Source organism: Manduca sexta, chromosome 7 (assembly GCF_014839805.1).
Source record: "Manduca sexta isolate Smith_Timp_Sample1 chromosome 7, JHU_Msex_v1.0, whole genome shotgun sequence".
NCBI classification, from domain to species: domain Eukaryota; kingdom Metazoa; phylum Arthropoda; class Insecta; order Lepidoptera; family Sphingidae; genus Manduca; species Manduca sexta.
Window position 1 is genome coordinate 8,090,486 of NC_051121.1, and position 18,612 is coordinate 8,109,097.

Here is an 18,612-nt window from a genome sequence, read left to right on the forward strand (position 1 = left end):
AACGCCGCATTAACAACACGTAGCGTCCCTCGCCGGCGGCACCGCGGTCGACGCCCGCCCAAATGGAATTGAAACTGTGACAATCCAGTTTGCGAAGTGCACTTTTTCCTTTACACTATCTGGATTTGATTGAGTCTGTCCACACTTTTGTGCTGACGGTACGGTACCAAAGGAATCCGCATTACAATTTGTATCAAAGCCTTTTGGATGTGCGATGAATTGTATAAATATGTGGAAGGGGTTCTACGTTTTGTATATTTTTTATCGTAGCCAAAAGGACTAAAATAAATAAAGTGTCTAGTATTTTTTTAAGCACGTGTTGTTAGGTCTAATGTAGTCACAGGGCTATATTTTTATTTAGGATTTGAATACAATAGTAACGTGACGATAGAACTCAACTATAATCTCGACTTACGAATATCCTTGACTCTCTCGACGGTTGGCATTATCCCCCGACACTTATAGCTGATATTTTCACAATAACTCATTATTAAACTATTTGTTTAAGTAACTATATAAATTGTACCTGCCGTTTGATCTCAGTACTTACTATAGAAATTTTACTTGCTGTTTCATAAGACATGCTAATAAAAAACGATAGATTCCAATACAATTGGGTGGGGAACACGTAGTTGCTTTGAATTTAATACTTAAAATCCAGTGTATACACGCTACACGCCGAACCACGAACCCCTCGCGACAAGAACATCGCTAAACAATTTACCATACAATCCCATTGTGAAGGCTTCACAGTTGTAAACATGATTTTTCTCGTACAAAGGTAAGGAAAACAATTAGAGATGGCATTGAGATCCGCTATTAAGTTCAGGGCACAAGCGTATCTGAGAGCCAGTAATGGTGTGCACTTCAAACAGTGGGGATCTCAAAGAAATCATTATTCCGCGAGCTTCCTCGCGCGACCACTTGGAAACAAACGGATGGGAATGTCGATTGTATTTTTATCGATATATTTTATCGTTCATTTGTTGTCGATTATCAACTTCATTAGTTCTATGATTTATCATATATTAATACACTGTCTTTGACTATATTTAGCTATTATCTAGATTTTTAAACAAAAATGTATCTTCTGTATCTTTCCACTCATAAACATAAATCAATCAAAATCTGTCAAAGAGACCTTCCTACAAAAAGAGAAGCGACGACTCACTATAATTACAATAAAAAAAATCTTCACAAATATATAATTATGGACCATCGACAACAGTCCAGTGACATCCCTACGGCAGGTACGCGCTCCGCGGCGGTGTAACGAAGCTAATCTGTACTCAAGTGTCGACAATTTGAGCCGTAACAACAGAAAATAAGCAAGACTTAACCGCCCTATGTTTAATCCACTATATAAATATACTTTACAGCGATTTACGGTAATGATCGCTCTGTTTACCGAAACGTTTGGTATTCGTAAATTGTTTTTACAACTAATTGTGTCCGTTAAAGTCGATCATTGAATTTAACTTTTGCCTCATTTTTAGATGGATCAAATATCTTATCATTAGATTAATGAACCTATATATCCATGGAACAAAATAAAATGTTACAAATGTTATCTATCAGTGTTTCATTATCTCTATCGTATTTTATATAATTGACATATTTGAATAGAAGATGGTCTTTGTGTACTACTTTATTTTTCCGTTTCGTCCCTACGATAGCGTATAATGAAGCCATCAGTGTGAATGTTATATTTATCTTACACTTGCATTTACCCGCGGCTCTGCCAACGTGAAAAAGATTATCCGGGATAAACATTTTCTCGGGATAAAAAGTAGACATAGCCCTCGGGAGTAATCTAGCTTCTTATTAGTGAAAAAAAAACGGTTAAGTAGTTCCCCAAATTATGTTCACCAAGCAAACTTCAACTTTATATCAGTATAGATTAGGTAAATTATTAAAAAAAATATGAAGCACTTTTAGTAGTTAATATAATGGTCATACACCCCATTGCATATATATCACAATACAACTGTACTTTGAAGTAATATAAAATAATGAAATAAATCTTTATCAATAGGAAAGCTTAATTTATCCAGTAAAGCATTTTCAACTATATATTTAACATATACATCACAAATAATAAAAAACATTGCATATATAGAGATAACTACAACTTTTTAAAGTGGTATGAAATAATAGGTTAGTTGACGAGGTTTTTTAAATACATTGCAAAAAATGTATTTCATTCAAAATCCATCGGAAAAAGAATTTTCAAAATCCACGCAATAATAAATAATTTATAAAGTTTTAAAATTTGATGGAAAAGGAAGCTATCAAATTATAGTAATAATGAAATATGACGTCACCCAGTGCCACCGGCTATAACGCTGCGTGAGTGAGAAAAGGACAGCGCGATAACCCCACCACACTCCCACTTTTGCTCATAATAATATTTCAAATATAAATAACTGCTTTATTTTTCAACCAATTTTGACGCTGATTTCACTGAAGAATTTCTTTTTCATATTATTTTCTGTTGTATATAAAATAATAAACTAAATCAATCATTGGAAACTATCCTATTAAATAACTGTACCGAAAGACAGGCCAAATCTATCCAGTAAAGCATTTTGAACCTTATAATTACCGTACAAATAATAAATGTATCAAACATTAAAGCCTCGCTAACGACACGAAGCAATATAAGTTGGTTTGGGGAAACATTTTTTACCCATAAATTAACCGACGGATACGAAAACGAGTTTTTCATATGGCAGTCGGTTAAACTCGTGACTTTATGTTGCGAAATTAAAAACATAAATTACATATACGAAATGTGACGACATACGTAGATTTCGTATTGCTTGCTCTTAATTATATTTCTCAAATATGCTTTATTGACAATATTCATGGCCTATAAGTTTTATTGCAAGCCACAACTCTTTTTTATATTACTCTTTGGTAGTTTCTATTTATTTAAAAATATTTTGAGAAGTACACAGAATTATTATTTTTATACGAAAAAATTTAAAAAATATGACCGCTAAATAAGTATTTCATCCCCCTAGTGGGAGGTTTCACTATAAACTTAACTTCCGACAGGTAAATGCTGTAAATTGCTGAGGAATTGAGCATTCCGCAGACTATTTGATTCTAAAGCATCAGCTCAAAATTGCCTTAAAATGCCACTATAGTAACAGTACATCGAATTTCAAATCAACCGAATGTATGAAAGTAGGAAATGAGTTGATGATCTTCAAAAACCATTCAGATTTTTCTAAATGTAGGTAAGAAGCATTTCGATCACATCGGCTTTCAAACAAAAAAAAAACGCATCGAAATCGGTCCATTCGTTTCAGAGCGATGCCGCCAACAGACATGCAAATACACACCTTAACACCCCTATTTTTCCTTGGGTTAAAAATCAATTTCTACACATAAAACAAAAGCCATACACTGGCGTTTTTAGAGCTAGTCTATCATTAATATCTTACAGAGATAATCAGGAATTAATACTAAAGCTGATATTATTGTACCCAAAAATGTTGAATCTCTCAAAACATATTTTGAAAAATGCAAAACACCTTTGTAACATTGGCAACACACGCGTACTTCCATTTACACATGCCGAAGTTAGTAAACATGAAACATGAAATACCAAATTTGAATATCAGTTGAGAATTGGCAGTAGGTTAATTCGTTTCTCGTTTTCTGTTCAAAGTATGAGAATAAAGAAATTTATAAGAAATACAATGTACTCGTACCACGTTAAAGAAATGGTTTATGTGAGCTCGTGCAGGAAGACTTTACTGAAATTTGGAGTGCTCTTAGTTCTTCTATCAATGATTGTAACTGTTTCAATACTTCCACAGCTTTTAAACAAGGACGTGAATTTGTTTCCTAGGCATGCAAGATTCCCAACAGATCTGAAATATATTCTTTTTTGGACTCCACTGAGTAACAGCAAAAATTCCGATCACGGGTCAAGTCCAAAGTATCCTATTGGCCAAAATATTTTTATCAAACAAAATTGTCCTTACATAAATTGTTATTTAACTTATAACAAATCATTATTGAAAAGAGAACAAGACTTCGATGCTATTATATTCAATGGTGAAGATATTAATAAGTATGATAAAGAAGATTTACAATTAAGAAGATCACAATACCAAAAATATATTTTCAAGTCCTTAGAAAGTTCCGAAAAAAATCCAGTTTGCGATCCAATGTATGATGATTTTTTCAATTGGACATGGACATACAAACTTGATTCTGATATACCTTCTCCTTTTTTCAATATATATGATGATAAAAATAAATTAGTGGGGCCAAAGAAAGATATGAAATGGGTGGAAAAGATGAAACATAATGACAGATATAAAAGCTTAATCAAAAATAAAGACAAAGCGGTAATGTGGATCATACCAAAATGCAAAGTGAAAAACAAACATCAAGACTTCATTAGAGAATTGAAAGATGAGTTGAAATCATACAACTACACGATCGATACGTATGGAACTTGTGGTAAAAATAAATGCCCCGAAGGCAAGATCTCCAAATGCTATAAAATAATGGAGAAGCGTTACTTTTTCCAGTTGGATTTTGAAGAGACTTTCGCAGAAGATTATATAAACGAAAGAATAGTAAAAACTCTAACACATCTTGCAATCCCTATTGTATTGGGTGGTGCGGATTACACTAGGTAACCAATTATATTAAAAATCTTCAAGATCAATCTCTTTTTTTCTACTCAGGGTTTATTTCTTCCATCTTTACAAAAGCCACTCTTAGGAGTTCTCGGGATACTCGTTTGTAATGTGTGGCAAAAAGAATTTGGCAATTTTCTGTCTGGTCAGCCTTCGCTGGGGAATAATTTATAGTCTAAAATATTATGTTGTATAAGTAGTGTAGGTATTATCGTGACTTAATTTCCAAAATGTATTTCAGATTTCTTCCTCCCGGATCATATATTAACACACAAATATTCGACATGAAGAAATTATGCGCTATCATAGACTATCTGATCAAAAATCCTAACATGTACGAATACTTCTTCGACTGGAAGAACCATTACTATTATGCTCCGAAATCTAAGTCTTATATTTGTGATTTGTGTAGTAAACTTAACAATAATAGTGCGGTTAAGAAATCTTATGCGGAATTCCGACAATGGTGGAACCCCGACTATAAAGATGCTTGCCAACGGATGCAGTTGTTGAGTTTGTTTAGGAATAAATAGTGTTTAAGCGAGAGTTGTATGTTATGAGTCAGAAATACTTTTTAATTGACAAATATATTAAAATCAATGCAATATTTCTTTACATTGAAATTACTATTATATTTATTTAACAAAAAAAAAATGTGTTATACAAAATGTTTATTTGACAAAAACATTGTGTTATATAAATTGTGTTACACTTAATTAGCTGAATAAATTCAAAACTTCCAATGGCCTATACATTTTTGTGCTCTTATTAAAATTATTCTGTCCACAAAAACTAAAATAAAAGGTATTTAATTTTTTTTTATTGCTTAGTATGACGAGACGAGCTTTTACTTTACACAAAAATAAAACGAAACAATAATACTTAATGTGTATAGGGATTTGAAGTGTTGAAATTCTCCAGCTACCTTTGTGGCCGATGGTAACTTCCTTCTTACTAATATTAGAAACGCGTAAGTTTATAAAAATGTTTGGATGTTTATTAGGAGTAAACTCTGAAACCGCTGGACTGATTTGGAGGAAAACTGGCACACGCGTAGAACATGTCTTGGACTAACACATAGGTTTTATATACCGGTAACACGGTCTTACTGATATTTTATAAGAAATTTAAATAGACTATTTTGGCGTCGTATTGCTGGCGCCATAGATCAATCAATCAATTATAATTACAAGCATTAGTAGTCTTGTCTTCTAGTAGCAATCGCTCGCAAGAATAAGTTATATTTGCTTCAATGCACAGCCTGTCGCAATCGATCCATTATTAACTTATTGTATTTTTTCATATCTTCACTTTTGCATTAAAAGGGCTGATAGCAGGTCGCATCTGTGATCGACATCCCTTCGCCGATTTATTATTGAATGCTTTTTTAGCTCCCTATTCTTTGACAATGGACGCCCATCCATCTTGCTTACGTTTCGATATTTTAGATATTGCAATTCCATTTGTTATTATTTGAAAATAATGTAGATGTTTTTAATTATGTATCGTTTGGTTTTAATTATGACAATATAATGATTTCTTATGTTTACGCTACTTTTACACATCGAAATGAAACTATTTTTCGGATTCAATTTATTTATATATTTCGGATAAAATCCGGAAAACAGCTTCATTTCTATAAGAGTTAAAATGAATGTTACTTGTAATAATTTATTTATCTGAAATTAACTTTATATCTACAAATAGCAATCTCTAACTGAATTAAATGTTATTAAATATATTATGGTCTAATCTTATCTTACATTATTGACCATTCTAAAGTCTGATCTTAAGATAAACTAATTCAACTGATAAACAAAGCTTTCTATATTTTATTCCACCTACTTTTCTTATAACTAAAACTCAATATTTTTTATGTTTTTATAAAATATTATCTTAATTTTACATCTAGGTTAAGAAATTACGAATATAAATATTTGTGTTTTTTTTTCTAGAAATAACGAAATACGCTCATGAACGTGTGAACTACAATGTATTTGCTTTCAAAAGCCAATTAACCATTTAAAAAAATTACAATTAATTAAGATTTACGAGTCTATCAAATATTAATTGTCTACCTTAATGAAACGTGATGAGCCATACGTTATTTACAGGAATCCGTGGGGGAAACCGACTTCATTACGGGTTACGGGTGTGACGTAATCGGCCTGTGGGGACACAATCTGTTATTCAACGTCTAAAGTTATCAAGAAGAACAATGTGTGGTTATGCTTATAATTTTGCTTGGGTTAAATGATGCGAGCTTAAACCTCTTTTAGGGCTCCGTAAAAATATTGGCAATTATGTCCTTTGACATTGATGACATGTATAAAATATTTTCATATCGGTTCCAACAGCCCGGCATAATTGTGTCGACTGCCGAGGGGTAATCTTCGTCAGTCGTCAATCATAATTTTCTTTTTATTTTAGGGGTCTGTCAAATAAAAAAAATTCTAAAGGTTTGCGTAGCCAAAAAGTTTAAGAACTCTTGCGTTAGACCTATACGATTTAGATAAAATAGGCTACACTTCAAAGGCCGGCATCGATGATTCCTCAGACATTGTTGGTGCATAAAGCGACTTAGTGTGACTGCTCATTTGTCTCTCTACCATAAAAAATATTAATCCCTAAGGTGTTTGCAGTAATGATCTCCGAAAACAGAATATGTCTTAGGACAGTGCTTTTCTTTTAACCGACGTCCAGAAAGGAGATAGTCAATTCGTTCAGATTGGCCGCTGCGGCTGAAATTCGGGAATGAGGGATTAATATTTTTTTTAATTACATATCTTTATACAATTCAATGTTAACATCATTTCGTTATGTCGCTGCACGTGCTTCAAAGCCGAATTATTGCTAAACTATGCACGTTTAAATAACCGAAACTATAGAACCAGGTGTGTTTTCGTATTCAACGTATGCTTAATAGATCTGTTGACTGTGCGCCGTCCTTACTACCATTCTACGAATATATCTCACCGCCATTATCTTTAAATTTAAAATGCATAATATATTATCTCATATACTCTGTTCAGCAATGTTACCGAACATATTGTACGTGTTTTATTGGGTTATATTAAGCTGACAGTTGGACATATATTAATTTTCTAACCATTAATTGTTATGGAAATTGTTTTTGATTGTCTCGGTGCCGTTTTGTATTGCGCGGTTAGAAAACGCGTTGATGTCCTAGGTTCGAATCCTGGGTCGAGCAAAATGATATTTGGGATTTTCTGCTCAGTAGCAGTCTGGAATTTGTGCCCGATATGGCGACAATTTCGCCCCCTATCACATCATGGGACGGGACACACTTGGCGAAAAGTGGCTGGTTGCGCCTCTGCATACCCTTTCGGGATAGTTGCGTGAAGTGTGTGTGTGTGTATGAAATATAAACCAATTTTGAACAATTAAACGAGCCGCAAACAATGCCATGAATTTTTAACAACATCCAATCATATTTGGATAATACAATTGGCATTTTGTAAACTATTATTCTAGGAATTTTAATAATTTGAAAATGGCCGCGAATTAGGGTTATGAATAGTGAGATTCTATAGTCGATAGCCCAGTCGGACTAAAACTATGTGGGTTGTATGTGCGATTTCTAATGAAATAAGTATATAATAGATATTAATACAAAAATAACATATTTACAGAAAATATGCTAATGTGCGAATTAAAAACGTGTAAAAATATGAATAATTTTACATTGTTCTTTTACGATTTCACTGTAGATTGAGTAACCATCACATGAGCGCGAAATTATTGTATGACAAACTTGCTAATGCCCGCTCTATATTATCTTAGACCTCTTTGTCTAATACATTTTTAAGGAAAACAAACTCTAAAAGCCAGTGCAGAGGTGATCAAATATGTCAAGAATGACAAACTATAGTTTTGTAGTGATTCTTCATTGATCCGATTGGTAATACAGAACTTTAGAACTCTATGGTTAGGTTGCGTGTGATACTATTCGAGAACTAACAGTAGAGGTTCAAATAGACAATACAGACAGCAGGTGCGTGTTTGTTCGTTAACGCCTAGACTCGGATATATCGTCGAATTCGCCATTCGGATGCGATTACCGCCACTATTGCGCCGCGATTGCAGTTTCACGTTGTTTAATTATTTTTTATTGCCTCATTCTCGCGCGAGTCGACAATAATTTACGCAACCGATATTATAACATAAAATAGATCTCATGCAGTCTGTTTACGGAATTGTTCTAAACATCTGAATTAAAATCTATAGTAATATAAGCTGAAGTTTGTTTGTTTGAACTCGTTAATCTCAGGAAACGATTTTGAATTTTTTTAATGATAAGAAGCGACATTACTCCTAAGTTCTATAGGCTACTTTTACTACTTTTATCCCAGGAAAATATTTATCCTGAATAACCTTTAAATAAATAAAGGCGGCCCAGAAACCGGTCCTTGTGGCGCTCAATGGTGGAGGCCTACGTCCAGTAGTGGACGATTCCCGGCCGAAGTGATGATGAACCTTTAAACGCGGACGGAGCCATAGACAAAATATCGAATATAAACGAAGATCAAATTCGTTTCTGTTTTCCTTTGCCATTAATGGTTTCATTCCCAATGTTTTGGATCCTTATTGAGTAGGAAGCGGTAGATAATTATATTGACATTGCATTCCTTATAATGATGTCGAATTAAGAGGTAAAAACCGATAGCCAAGTACGGAGTGGAATGAACTGCCGAGAAATGTTCGTTCCGAAACCCAAGGGCATCTCTGATTTTTCTAAAGATAAATTTAGTAAACGAAAAAACACAAAGAATATTGTATATTGTAAGAGGTCCTTCTTCGGATAGTAAGCTCTACTATAGTTTTTAAGTAGCACCACGCCACGGAACTTCACATTTCATACATAATAAAGAATAGTACGATATCGCACTGCAACCGTAAATTGTATCGAAAAATATCCAAATAAACATATCCAAATAAACACAATAAACATTATAAAATTTAGTCTCCTAATATCCAATCCATCTTCAATCAGCTCATAACGCATACAAAAACTGAATAAAACTTGTATCACCCTATATTATAATTAAGCCAAGTCGTGAAGTGCCTGACCGGGCATAATTCAAATTGCGAGCTCAGTGGCGCCCTCTCGTCTCCGCAGCGCGGAGTGTCGTCGAGCCTTCTCGAATATTCATCAGCCAGACTTGATTACAATATGGAGGGACCTCTGCTGTGCGCTGTTATAAGCCTACTAAGAATAGTTTTATTGCAAAGTCTTTGACAAAGGGAATTTATGCAAGATGATTCAGCTTTAGTTGAGCGTATTAACACATTGGTAGATTAATATGATTACTTCCTAGCCGAAATTTGGCTACGGCGGCCAATATCAAGAAAGATCAGCAACGCAGGAGATATTATAGTGTACAAGTGTGTGCGCAATACGCAGGTGCACTCAGTACCTTAACTTGCATAGTGTGACCAGACGCCAATCCGGAATGACGAGAGATAGATCAGGCGCAGGGCTGAATGCACAGCGAAGAACGGATAAATATAAGCCTTACATAACCCGCCTTTAACCGATTATCGTTACCACGTATGCATTTGTCGAGATTTGACGTCGATTCTTTGCCAGACTTTGTTGACTGCAAATACAGAAAGGCAGTCACTTATGGCTGATGTCTGGCTTAAAAGATACGCAATTGTCAAATTTTAGTTGTCTTATTCAACTTCACTTAAATATAGTTTCAACTAACGATGGTTGGTTGTTAGCTATAAAACATTTATAATGAACTAACTCTATCGGGATTATAGTCGCTGATTTAAAATCAAGTATAATTACTCAAAATATCGACATTGCATTACTAAATGAAACTATATACTTATCTAAAAAAATAACACTGCAATTAGTTACTCTCTCCGTCTTGAAATAAAAAAGACTAAGTTTCGAACAAAATTAATATTAATAAAATATTATTTTAATTTCACTCGCCCTAATGCCACTACTATAAGAGACTATACTATCTATAAGAGAGTTCGTAGCAGTGGCAACTTCATACTTTCAGTCGGAAATACATGCACGCATACACCATGTTCACACTAAAGTACAAAGTGATAAAAAATCATATAACTAAAATCAGGATTTGACGAAAATGTTCGACATTCATGGATGGTTTTTAACACCATGTTAACAGAAGTAAAAAACGAGTATATGATTTCATTTATTAACGCATTAATAACTGCGTAATTCTCAAAATTTATCAACAGCAATCATCAGACGAATTCTATAGAAAATAACATCATATTCACTTTAACGTGGCAAAATAGCAAAATTATTTATCCATAAAATAATCTGTCAATTGAAATCAGCCGTGAAAAATATATAGGCTCAAGTAAAGGTGGAATCCCTTACTAGGTACCGTCAGATCTCTGGCTATTCGAATATTCATTAGCTCTTTGTTGCTGACCCTACTTACGCTACACTATGGTAATGAGTGCCAAATTGTTTGTGTTTTGGAGTCAGTTCGATTCCGTTGTAACTTGTGTTCGTGTCTTTTTCATGAAAGTTTGATGTACAGCCTTATGTTTTAGAGAGCGAATAAATAAAATATAAATATCTACCGACTTTTCAGCTATCCTGTTTGAAAAGTGAAATTACCAGATCCGTACAAATGTTATTAAAGGAATCTTTTATTTGTTTACATTTTATTTCCCATCTCTTAATATGGCATAATGTAATGTAATAATTTTCATTGTAAGTATAACATATAGTAGTTGCTATGTTCCAATCTTAGATTTTAATTTTGTTTTACAAATTTCATCTTAATTTTTTAGTTATTTCTTATTTTATTTTTACGTACTTAATTTTTAGTGTGTGTATCCGCGTCTATATATGTGTGTATGCTGAGATCTTTTATTACTTGTTATTATTTACTCGTTTACATTATATTTCAAATTCTGATACTACAAAAATTTACGTATCAAAACCACAGAAATAAAATACGTAAACAATTTTCGCAGCATACTTTAAATAATACTGCGATAATCTGTGCCCCCGGTAACCTTGATATAATAAGCTATTGACAGTAAAAAAGACACACAAAAAAACTCAACGCTGAAATACAGGCTTAAACAAAATGTCTATATTATTTGGAAATATCGAAAGAAAGGGCTTAAAATGTCAACAGGTTTTTACATCGATGAAGTGACAAAAGCTTAACATTTTCATAAAAAGGACGCTGTTGAGTGAAATATCAACTTTTGCTCCTGACTTTAACGTCTTTACATTTATTTAAGTATACCATCTTAGAAAAGTAAAGGTATTATCAACTTTTAATCAAACTATATCATAATTTTAAATATTGTAACTGCCACATCACACAACATAATACGTGATGAAACTTTAACAACAAAAATTATCAACTCACAAAGTATGTACATCGTCATTAGAACAAAATTTTAATAGATAATAGGTATATCTTTCTATGAGAAAACTCAGCTGTGTATGTGCTATCGTAATGACTTTTCCATATCTGCAGTCAAAAAGCATTGGACTATCACTAGTAATCCAGTTTAGACCATTGGAACTAATATAATTGAATATGCAATTTAGAAAAGGGCACGTCTCATAAATACAATATCTAGATCTATATCGAGAAATGTATATGTAATAACAAATAACAACAATACTTCTGAAATTTTTTTATTGCTAATTGAACCCAAATTCTAACCCAAATATATATATATATATATTTCTTTACACTACTTTAGAAAATTTCCATTTACTAAACTTTTTACATTTTCGGATATGTGCGCTTTCCGAAATTGCATATTCAATTACTGATATATTATTTAAACATCTTCATTGCAACGATAATAAATTCCACCAGCATTTATACTTATTTCATCTTTATATTCACTCGAATGGCGTTTGCAACTCCATTATTCTGTTAAGGATGAATGTTCGTGCATTTTACAGCAAATTTTCAAGCTTGATCTATCAAAGAACGGTAGCGTTGCATATTCCAGTATACGTACGTGTACCCACGTTTCCAGGAATATATGTAATAAAATTCTGTAAAAATGTCAGTTTCATTTTCCATATATTTTGATACAAAGAATGCGGCGTGTGCATTTCTATCAAAACAGTGTAGTTCGATGTCCAATATTTGAATATCGTACGTGGAAAATGTTTTTGAAACATTTTTAGAAAGCAATAAAGTATAGATCGCGATAACGGTTTTTTTTTATTAAATTGTTAATTGAGATATGAACTAAAAACCCTGATTATATTTTTTTGATTTTCTTGCTCTTCGTTACATTAATATACGATAACACTTCAGAAAAACTCTCAGCACCTTTTGGGTAACAGCGCTCGTACAACGCTCCATAATACCACCACTTTCTGAACGTCTCGTAGTAACTTTGTATGTTAACCCTCTTGACATCGTTCAGCAGCTCACACAGGTCGCAAAGACCTCGCAGCATGTTGACGGGTTGAATGGTATAATTAGCCCTCCATTGATGATAAGCGTTATAGACTTCAGGGTTTCTGATTAAATAGTCTAAAATAGCTGCTAATTTTTCTGGAAAGATTCCTCTTGAGTCTATATAAGAACCATCTGGAAAGAATCTGGAATCAATGAAAATTTTATAAAGTTTGTTTATCCATGTAGTGCTAATAGTTTTGACTTTGCAATATAAATTAGGTTTTTTGTTAATTCTAATTATGAAAGAGTAAATTCAGCTGCCCTTAAACTATTTTAGTAACAACATCGGCAGGTAATCTTCTAGTTATTGTCCTAAAACTTTCGCTATTAAGTCTAGAACAAATTTACATAAAAATATAACAATACCTCAGACAAAATAAAATAAAATTGTTTTTTTTTCGGGAACGGCAAAGTGAACTGCACCTGATGGTTACTGGAGTGGAGTTCAGTAGAATGTCGACTAACGAGACAGGGTTACCCCTCGGCAGTGGACACAATTATGTCGGCCTGTTAGAAACGGATATACACCGGCTGATGACGGAATGCAACAAACTTATGTGGCGCGCATGGCCGGCTTTAGCACCTTGTGGTCACTCTCCGGGTGGATATAAAATATATCGGACCACTGGCTAATTAGAAATTAATAAAAAAATTACGGTGGTAATCAAGTACCTGCTGAAATCCGATCCACCCATCATTATCGGGACGGCTTCACTATTAAACGCATGCATCACATCTTTGGTGACATAATCCTCAGATCCACTTTCTTCGCTAACTAAATAGAAATAGTAATTTCTTCCAACATCCTTCTTACAGTCTTCGTGTGAGCACTTAATTCCTCCACACCCGTAAATATCTAATACAAGCTTATGCTCTTTCAAATAGTGCTGCAAATCCTTTGCATATGACATTCCTCTTAATCGCGGGTGGCATTTGCCCATAACAAAGACTACTGCTTTAGATTTCGGTCTGATATCCTCGAATTTGGTTTCTAAAATCGGCCATTCTACGTCTATATTTGGAGCGATAACATTGCCATTTAAATCTTTCACTTCGATAAATGGTGTTACAATGTCCGAATATAATTTGTAAGACCAGGTCCAATTGAAATGACTGTCTAAATTAATGTTGCATATTGGATTATCATTTGAAGGTAACATTGAGTGGAATATGTATTTCTGTTTCATTGTTCTCGTTTGAGGCATATTCAGTTTCCTCCAATTAGGCAATAGACTCATATTAAAAATGATAGCGTCGAAATTTCTATAATCAGCATTCAACACATCCTTGTTTGTAGTTAGAAAACAATTTATATACGTACAGTTGTTTTCAATGAATGGTTTTTGGCCTTCTCCAATAGGATTCTCGATATTAGATTGAACCCAAAGAAGTATATATTTCAGATCATTGTCAAATCTTTTTGCCTTGAACAGATCTGGATGCGGTATCTCCTTGAGTTTAGTTTGAAACTTTCCTATTTCCGTCACAGTACTATATGCCGTGTGGAAGGAATAGAACGCAAGAATCACGTACATCACCAAACCAGTGAAACTTATTATGAAAAATAATCTTGCAAGTATCTCTGTTTTAGAAAATAAATACATATTTTGTGTTACACTGTGCAGCGTTGGGGAAACAATGACGAGTGACAGATTCATCGCGATAAACAAACTGTCCATCGGAGACTCGTCGACTGACGACGGTAAACAAAAAATTCTTTTAAAGCAAAATAAACAAGACTACACAACTCTCTGATGAATTTTCGAGAAGTTATAATGAGTGATTTAATAACTTTGAATTCAAAAAATACCATGTAATTATTATTATATTAGTAATATAGTGTTATTATGTTATGAATCTGAATGATTATATATTATGTAGAGCTGTAACGAACTTATTTCGAAGAAATATTACTGATTAAAAATTACTTATTTTGAAACCTCTTAATTTATATATATTTTAAATCATTCGAATAATAAAACACGCATATTATATCCTTCCTGGCCGAATTTAGGCCACGGCAGCCGATCTCGACGGAGATCAGCCAAATACAAAAGAGATGTTATAGTGCACAAGTGTGTACAAAATACACAGGTGCACTCTCTGTTCCTTCACTCTCATAGTCCGGGATATTGCAATTCGACATGACCGGGGAGAGATCAGACGCAGTACCAACGGCTTTACATGCTTTCCGAAACACGGGGGGTATCACACAGCTAACTTCCTCCTTCCATGCTGCGACTGAGTAATTTTAAGATCGTATACTCAGTCACATTTATTTTTGGCCCAGGACTCGAACTTAGGACCTCAGCGCGTTAGAAGTACTCATACCGCGTACGCATTACAACTACACCAGGCAGTCAAAACACCTATTAAATATATGAAAGGGTTCCAAAATTGTACTGCCATTCACTGCAACCATAATAACAGTTAAAACCACGTTTGCCCTATACTCATTCCGGACATATAAAACTTTTCCGCCAAGAACTCTCAAAGAGATCCGTCCGACTGTCTGTTCGCAGCCAAAAAGCTCTCGAGAAAATTTTTCTATCAGTCGATGTCTCCCTCTATTTGCTAAGACCTGTTTCGTTAGAGGCACTGAGTGTTTCCATTGTATCAGTTCAGTTGCCCTTTTTGACGTATTTTCGAATTAATATATTAGGATTAGTAATTATATAAGTTTTCGTTACTTATATAGTTTAATTTTTCGTTTTAATGTAGTACCTAATGTAGGTATAAGCTAGCCATTTTTAGTCTAGTGGCGGCGTATATGCATGGAACTGCCTTATTAGAAAGTTCATTGATTTTTCCCATGCGATTCGCATTAGATTCTCATGAAAAAAAAAGGAGAACTAAACCAAATTGTTTCTGTACAATATTTAAAAAATCATGTTGCTTGCGTCGACCACGCATTGGAATGACGTGAGGACAGATAAAAAAAATAGCAATAAACTTCTTTATAACAAACTTTGTGCATAATAAATTGTACGCGAGTTTTGTCTTTCACTTTAAATCGGCATGAAACAATAAAATCCAAACTCCAAAAAAGCCATTGAAAGTACATTGATACTTTCCCTTTCAACCCAAAACTACAATTTCATAAAACTTTTCAAACTACAACAGAGGTACAAAACGAAAACTATTTTTTAATAAACTCACCCGTTACACTGAATATTGTGACGAATATGACAATGGATACCAACCGCGCTCTTTGCATGTAGGACGTCGAGTCTTCGGCAAATATGGACATCGCGTATGAAGTCAAACAGAATTACGTATTCCATAAAAATATACCCCTTTTGCGAGAGCGTGACAACTGGAACGTGTCACCATGACGTGAAAGACTTTATTTATAACCACGTTATTATAAACACATATACAAACAGGAGAAAGTATGGGGCCGGTAATTCGTTTTGCCAACCTTGGTCCATATTTGCCAACTATTCCTTTGGACTAAAATATTTATCCCTGCATACTGACAATTTGCAGCCAAGAAACACTCCTGTGAATAAGGCAGTTACTTAAGTTGCTGAATCTCGTCACTAAATAATTTAATATGAATATGCACAAGAACGTACTAAAATACGTCAAAATTTGATTAATATAAATCTATAATTATCTTGGTTTAATAGTTTTGTGTGTAACGGATTCTTTGACTATTTTTCACACTCCCACCTTTTTATCACCGAATTAGTAGGCAGAGGGGGAAACAGCGCCTCCACTTTTCCCCGTATGTGTTCCGTCCCATGATTTAATGGGCCATCCTATCTCCATATCGGTCACAAATTCCAGGCTGGTACAATAAAACAAAAACTGGTACAAAAACCTCCCGAGCTGAATCGGAAATACCGGGCAACTTAGTGCGGAAGTCGTAATGCCTTCGAGCTTCAAGGTTGGACAAGTGCATTATCAAAAACGTGGTCTTTTTAAATAATAGGTACCTGTAAATTCGTAATCAAAATATCGCACATTAATTAAATACCTAATTAAGGAGAGCGCGCACTAAAATACCTTTACACAAATATGTTGCAGTATCAATTATTTTGCTTGCCTATTTAAAATGAAAAATATATTCAATCCCATGTAGGCAAGGGCGCAACTAATGCACCTTCCTTCCGCCCCATGATGTGATAATCGAAGAACTTACCGTCATATCGCGCACAAATTGTAAACTCCGGGCTGATACTGAGTAGAAAAACCCAATATCACTTTGCCCAAACCGGCAATTGAACCCGAGACTACACTGCAGTCGTACCGTAATACAACTACATTGAGGCAGTCAAATTAAATATCAAAAATAATTTACGTACACCACTTTAGAAAATAACCTTACCTTACAATATACATCCCGAATATTCGCCTCATTTACAAGCGATAATTAGCATTTACGTGAAGTATTCGAAGACAACCACAGCAATCGGCATCCGTCGCGTCCCAGCATCCGTGGCATCCAGGGAATGCCTGCATTCCGACGGAGGCATCCCGGCCTACCCGCTACCTGATTCTGGGCCCTGATTTTCAATAGACTTTAGTTATAAGTTTATTGGAGAATAAGTCGATAGTTACTAATAAAGTGCTTTGTTCGATGTCGATTTTTGTACTAAATTCACGAGATATATCGCAGCAAATGTCAACATTTTATTTTCATACAGTTACTAAGAAACTGACAGTTGTTTCAGTAGGAAATGTACTAATCGTAGTTACAATAATAAACTCAACTTTGGCGACTAAAGTCCGACACAAAAACAGTGTTTCAAATTCGCTACACATCAAAGCGGATTTATACATATTATAAAACGAATTCCCCTTTCTTGTCTGTCTGTATGTTATCGATTTTCTCAAATCTCCTAAAGGGATTTTTATGATATTTCGTATGGAGATAGTTTAAGACCCTAGGAAGGTTATAGGCTACTTTCTATCCCAGAAAACTCCTTCACACAATCGACGCCGCGAGCAAGACCTAGTTTAATTATATTTAGATAGTATATGATGGACTAGACACTTGATATTCCCAAATAAAATTCACTTTATAAAAAAGGCGGTACAACGAAATCGAAACGCAAAACATCCCGATCACATTCATAAAGATACATTATCAGACAGCCCAATTGGCACAATTTATGACATGCGACGCCAGAATGAAAAAATACAAATTGTACGTCATTTATAACGCAGTATCGGTTATCGGAAACAATTGGTGTGATGGACGGTGGCCACGCGACGACACTTCTATGCGTCCCTGGTGTATGATTTAGGTTACCCTTTTTGCGGGGAAATCGTTGATCCATCGGCTTTGAACACCAAAGGTGTCTAAGGAAAAACAAACAAAAAGTTAATCGCTTAGAATAGATAATTTGTACAAATAAAGACACGTGATTCATCTAATATTTTATTAACACTTTTATATGTGTTCACTCAACATCTACTCGATATCTGGCAGGTCAGAAAATCCTTAGAATATTGAGGAAACATATTCCTACATT

General features: G+C 34.2%; 2 protein-coding genes across 2 annotated transcripts; one reads left to right on the top strand and one right to left on the bottom strand.

Moving 5' to 3' along the window:
* Window positions 1–3,710: 3,710 nt before the first annotated feature.
* LOC115446683 (alpha-(1,3)-fucosyltransferase C-like) lies at window positions 3,711–5,197 on the top strand. Its single transcript, XM_030173486.1, has 2 exons — window positions 3,711–4,660; window positions 4,906–5,197. The coding sequence occupies exons 1-2, from the start codon at window positions 3,711–3,713 to the stop codon at window positions 5,195–5,197; spliced, it is 1,242 nt and encodes a 413-aa protein (XP_030029346.1).
* A 7,324-nt stretch (window positions 5,198–12,521) lies between these two features.
* On the bottom strand, window positions 12,522–14,763 carry LOC115444944 (alpha-(1,3)-fucosyltransferase C). Its single transcript, XM_030170989.1, has 2 exons — window positions 13,802–14,763; window positions 12,522–13,272 (listed from the first exon to the last, which is right to left on the bottom strand). Exons 1-2 carry the CDS (start codon window positions 14,731–14,733, stop codon window positions 12,927–12,929), a joined length of 1,278 nt encoding a protein of 425 aa, XP_030026849.1. The 5' UTR covers window positions 14,734–14,763; the 3' UTR covers window positions 12,522–12,926.
* Between the last annotated feature and the right edge of the window lie 3,849 nt (window positions 14,764–18,612).

Bases quoted from the DNA above. Each gene is read 5' to 3' on its own strand.
- LOC115444944 (XM_030170989.1), bottom strand. From the start codon at position 14,733: ATGTATTTATTTTCTAAAACAGAGATACTTGCAAGATTATTTTTCATA. The intron at 13,273-13,801 runs GTACTTGATTAC...CATTGATTCCAG, and splicing joins GGTGGATCGGATTTCAGCAG to ATTCTTTCCAGATGGTTCTT.
- LOC115446683 (XM_030173486.1), top strand. From the start codon at position 3,711: ATGTACTCGTACCACGTTAAAGAAATGGTTTATGTGAGCTCGTGCAGG. The intron at 4,661-4,905 runs GTAACCAATTAT...AATGTATTTCAG, and splicing joins GGTGGTGCGGATTACACTAG to ATTTCTTCCTCCCGGATCAT.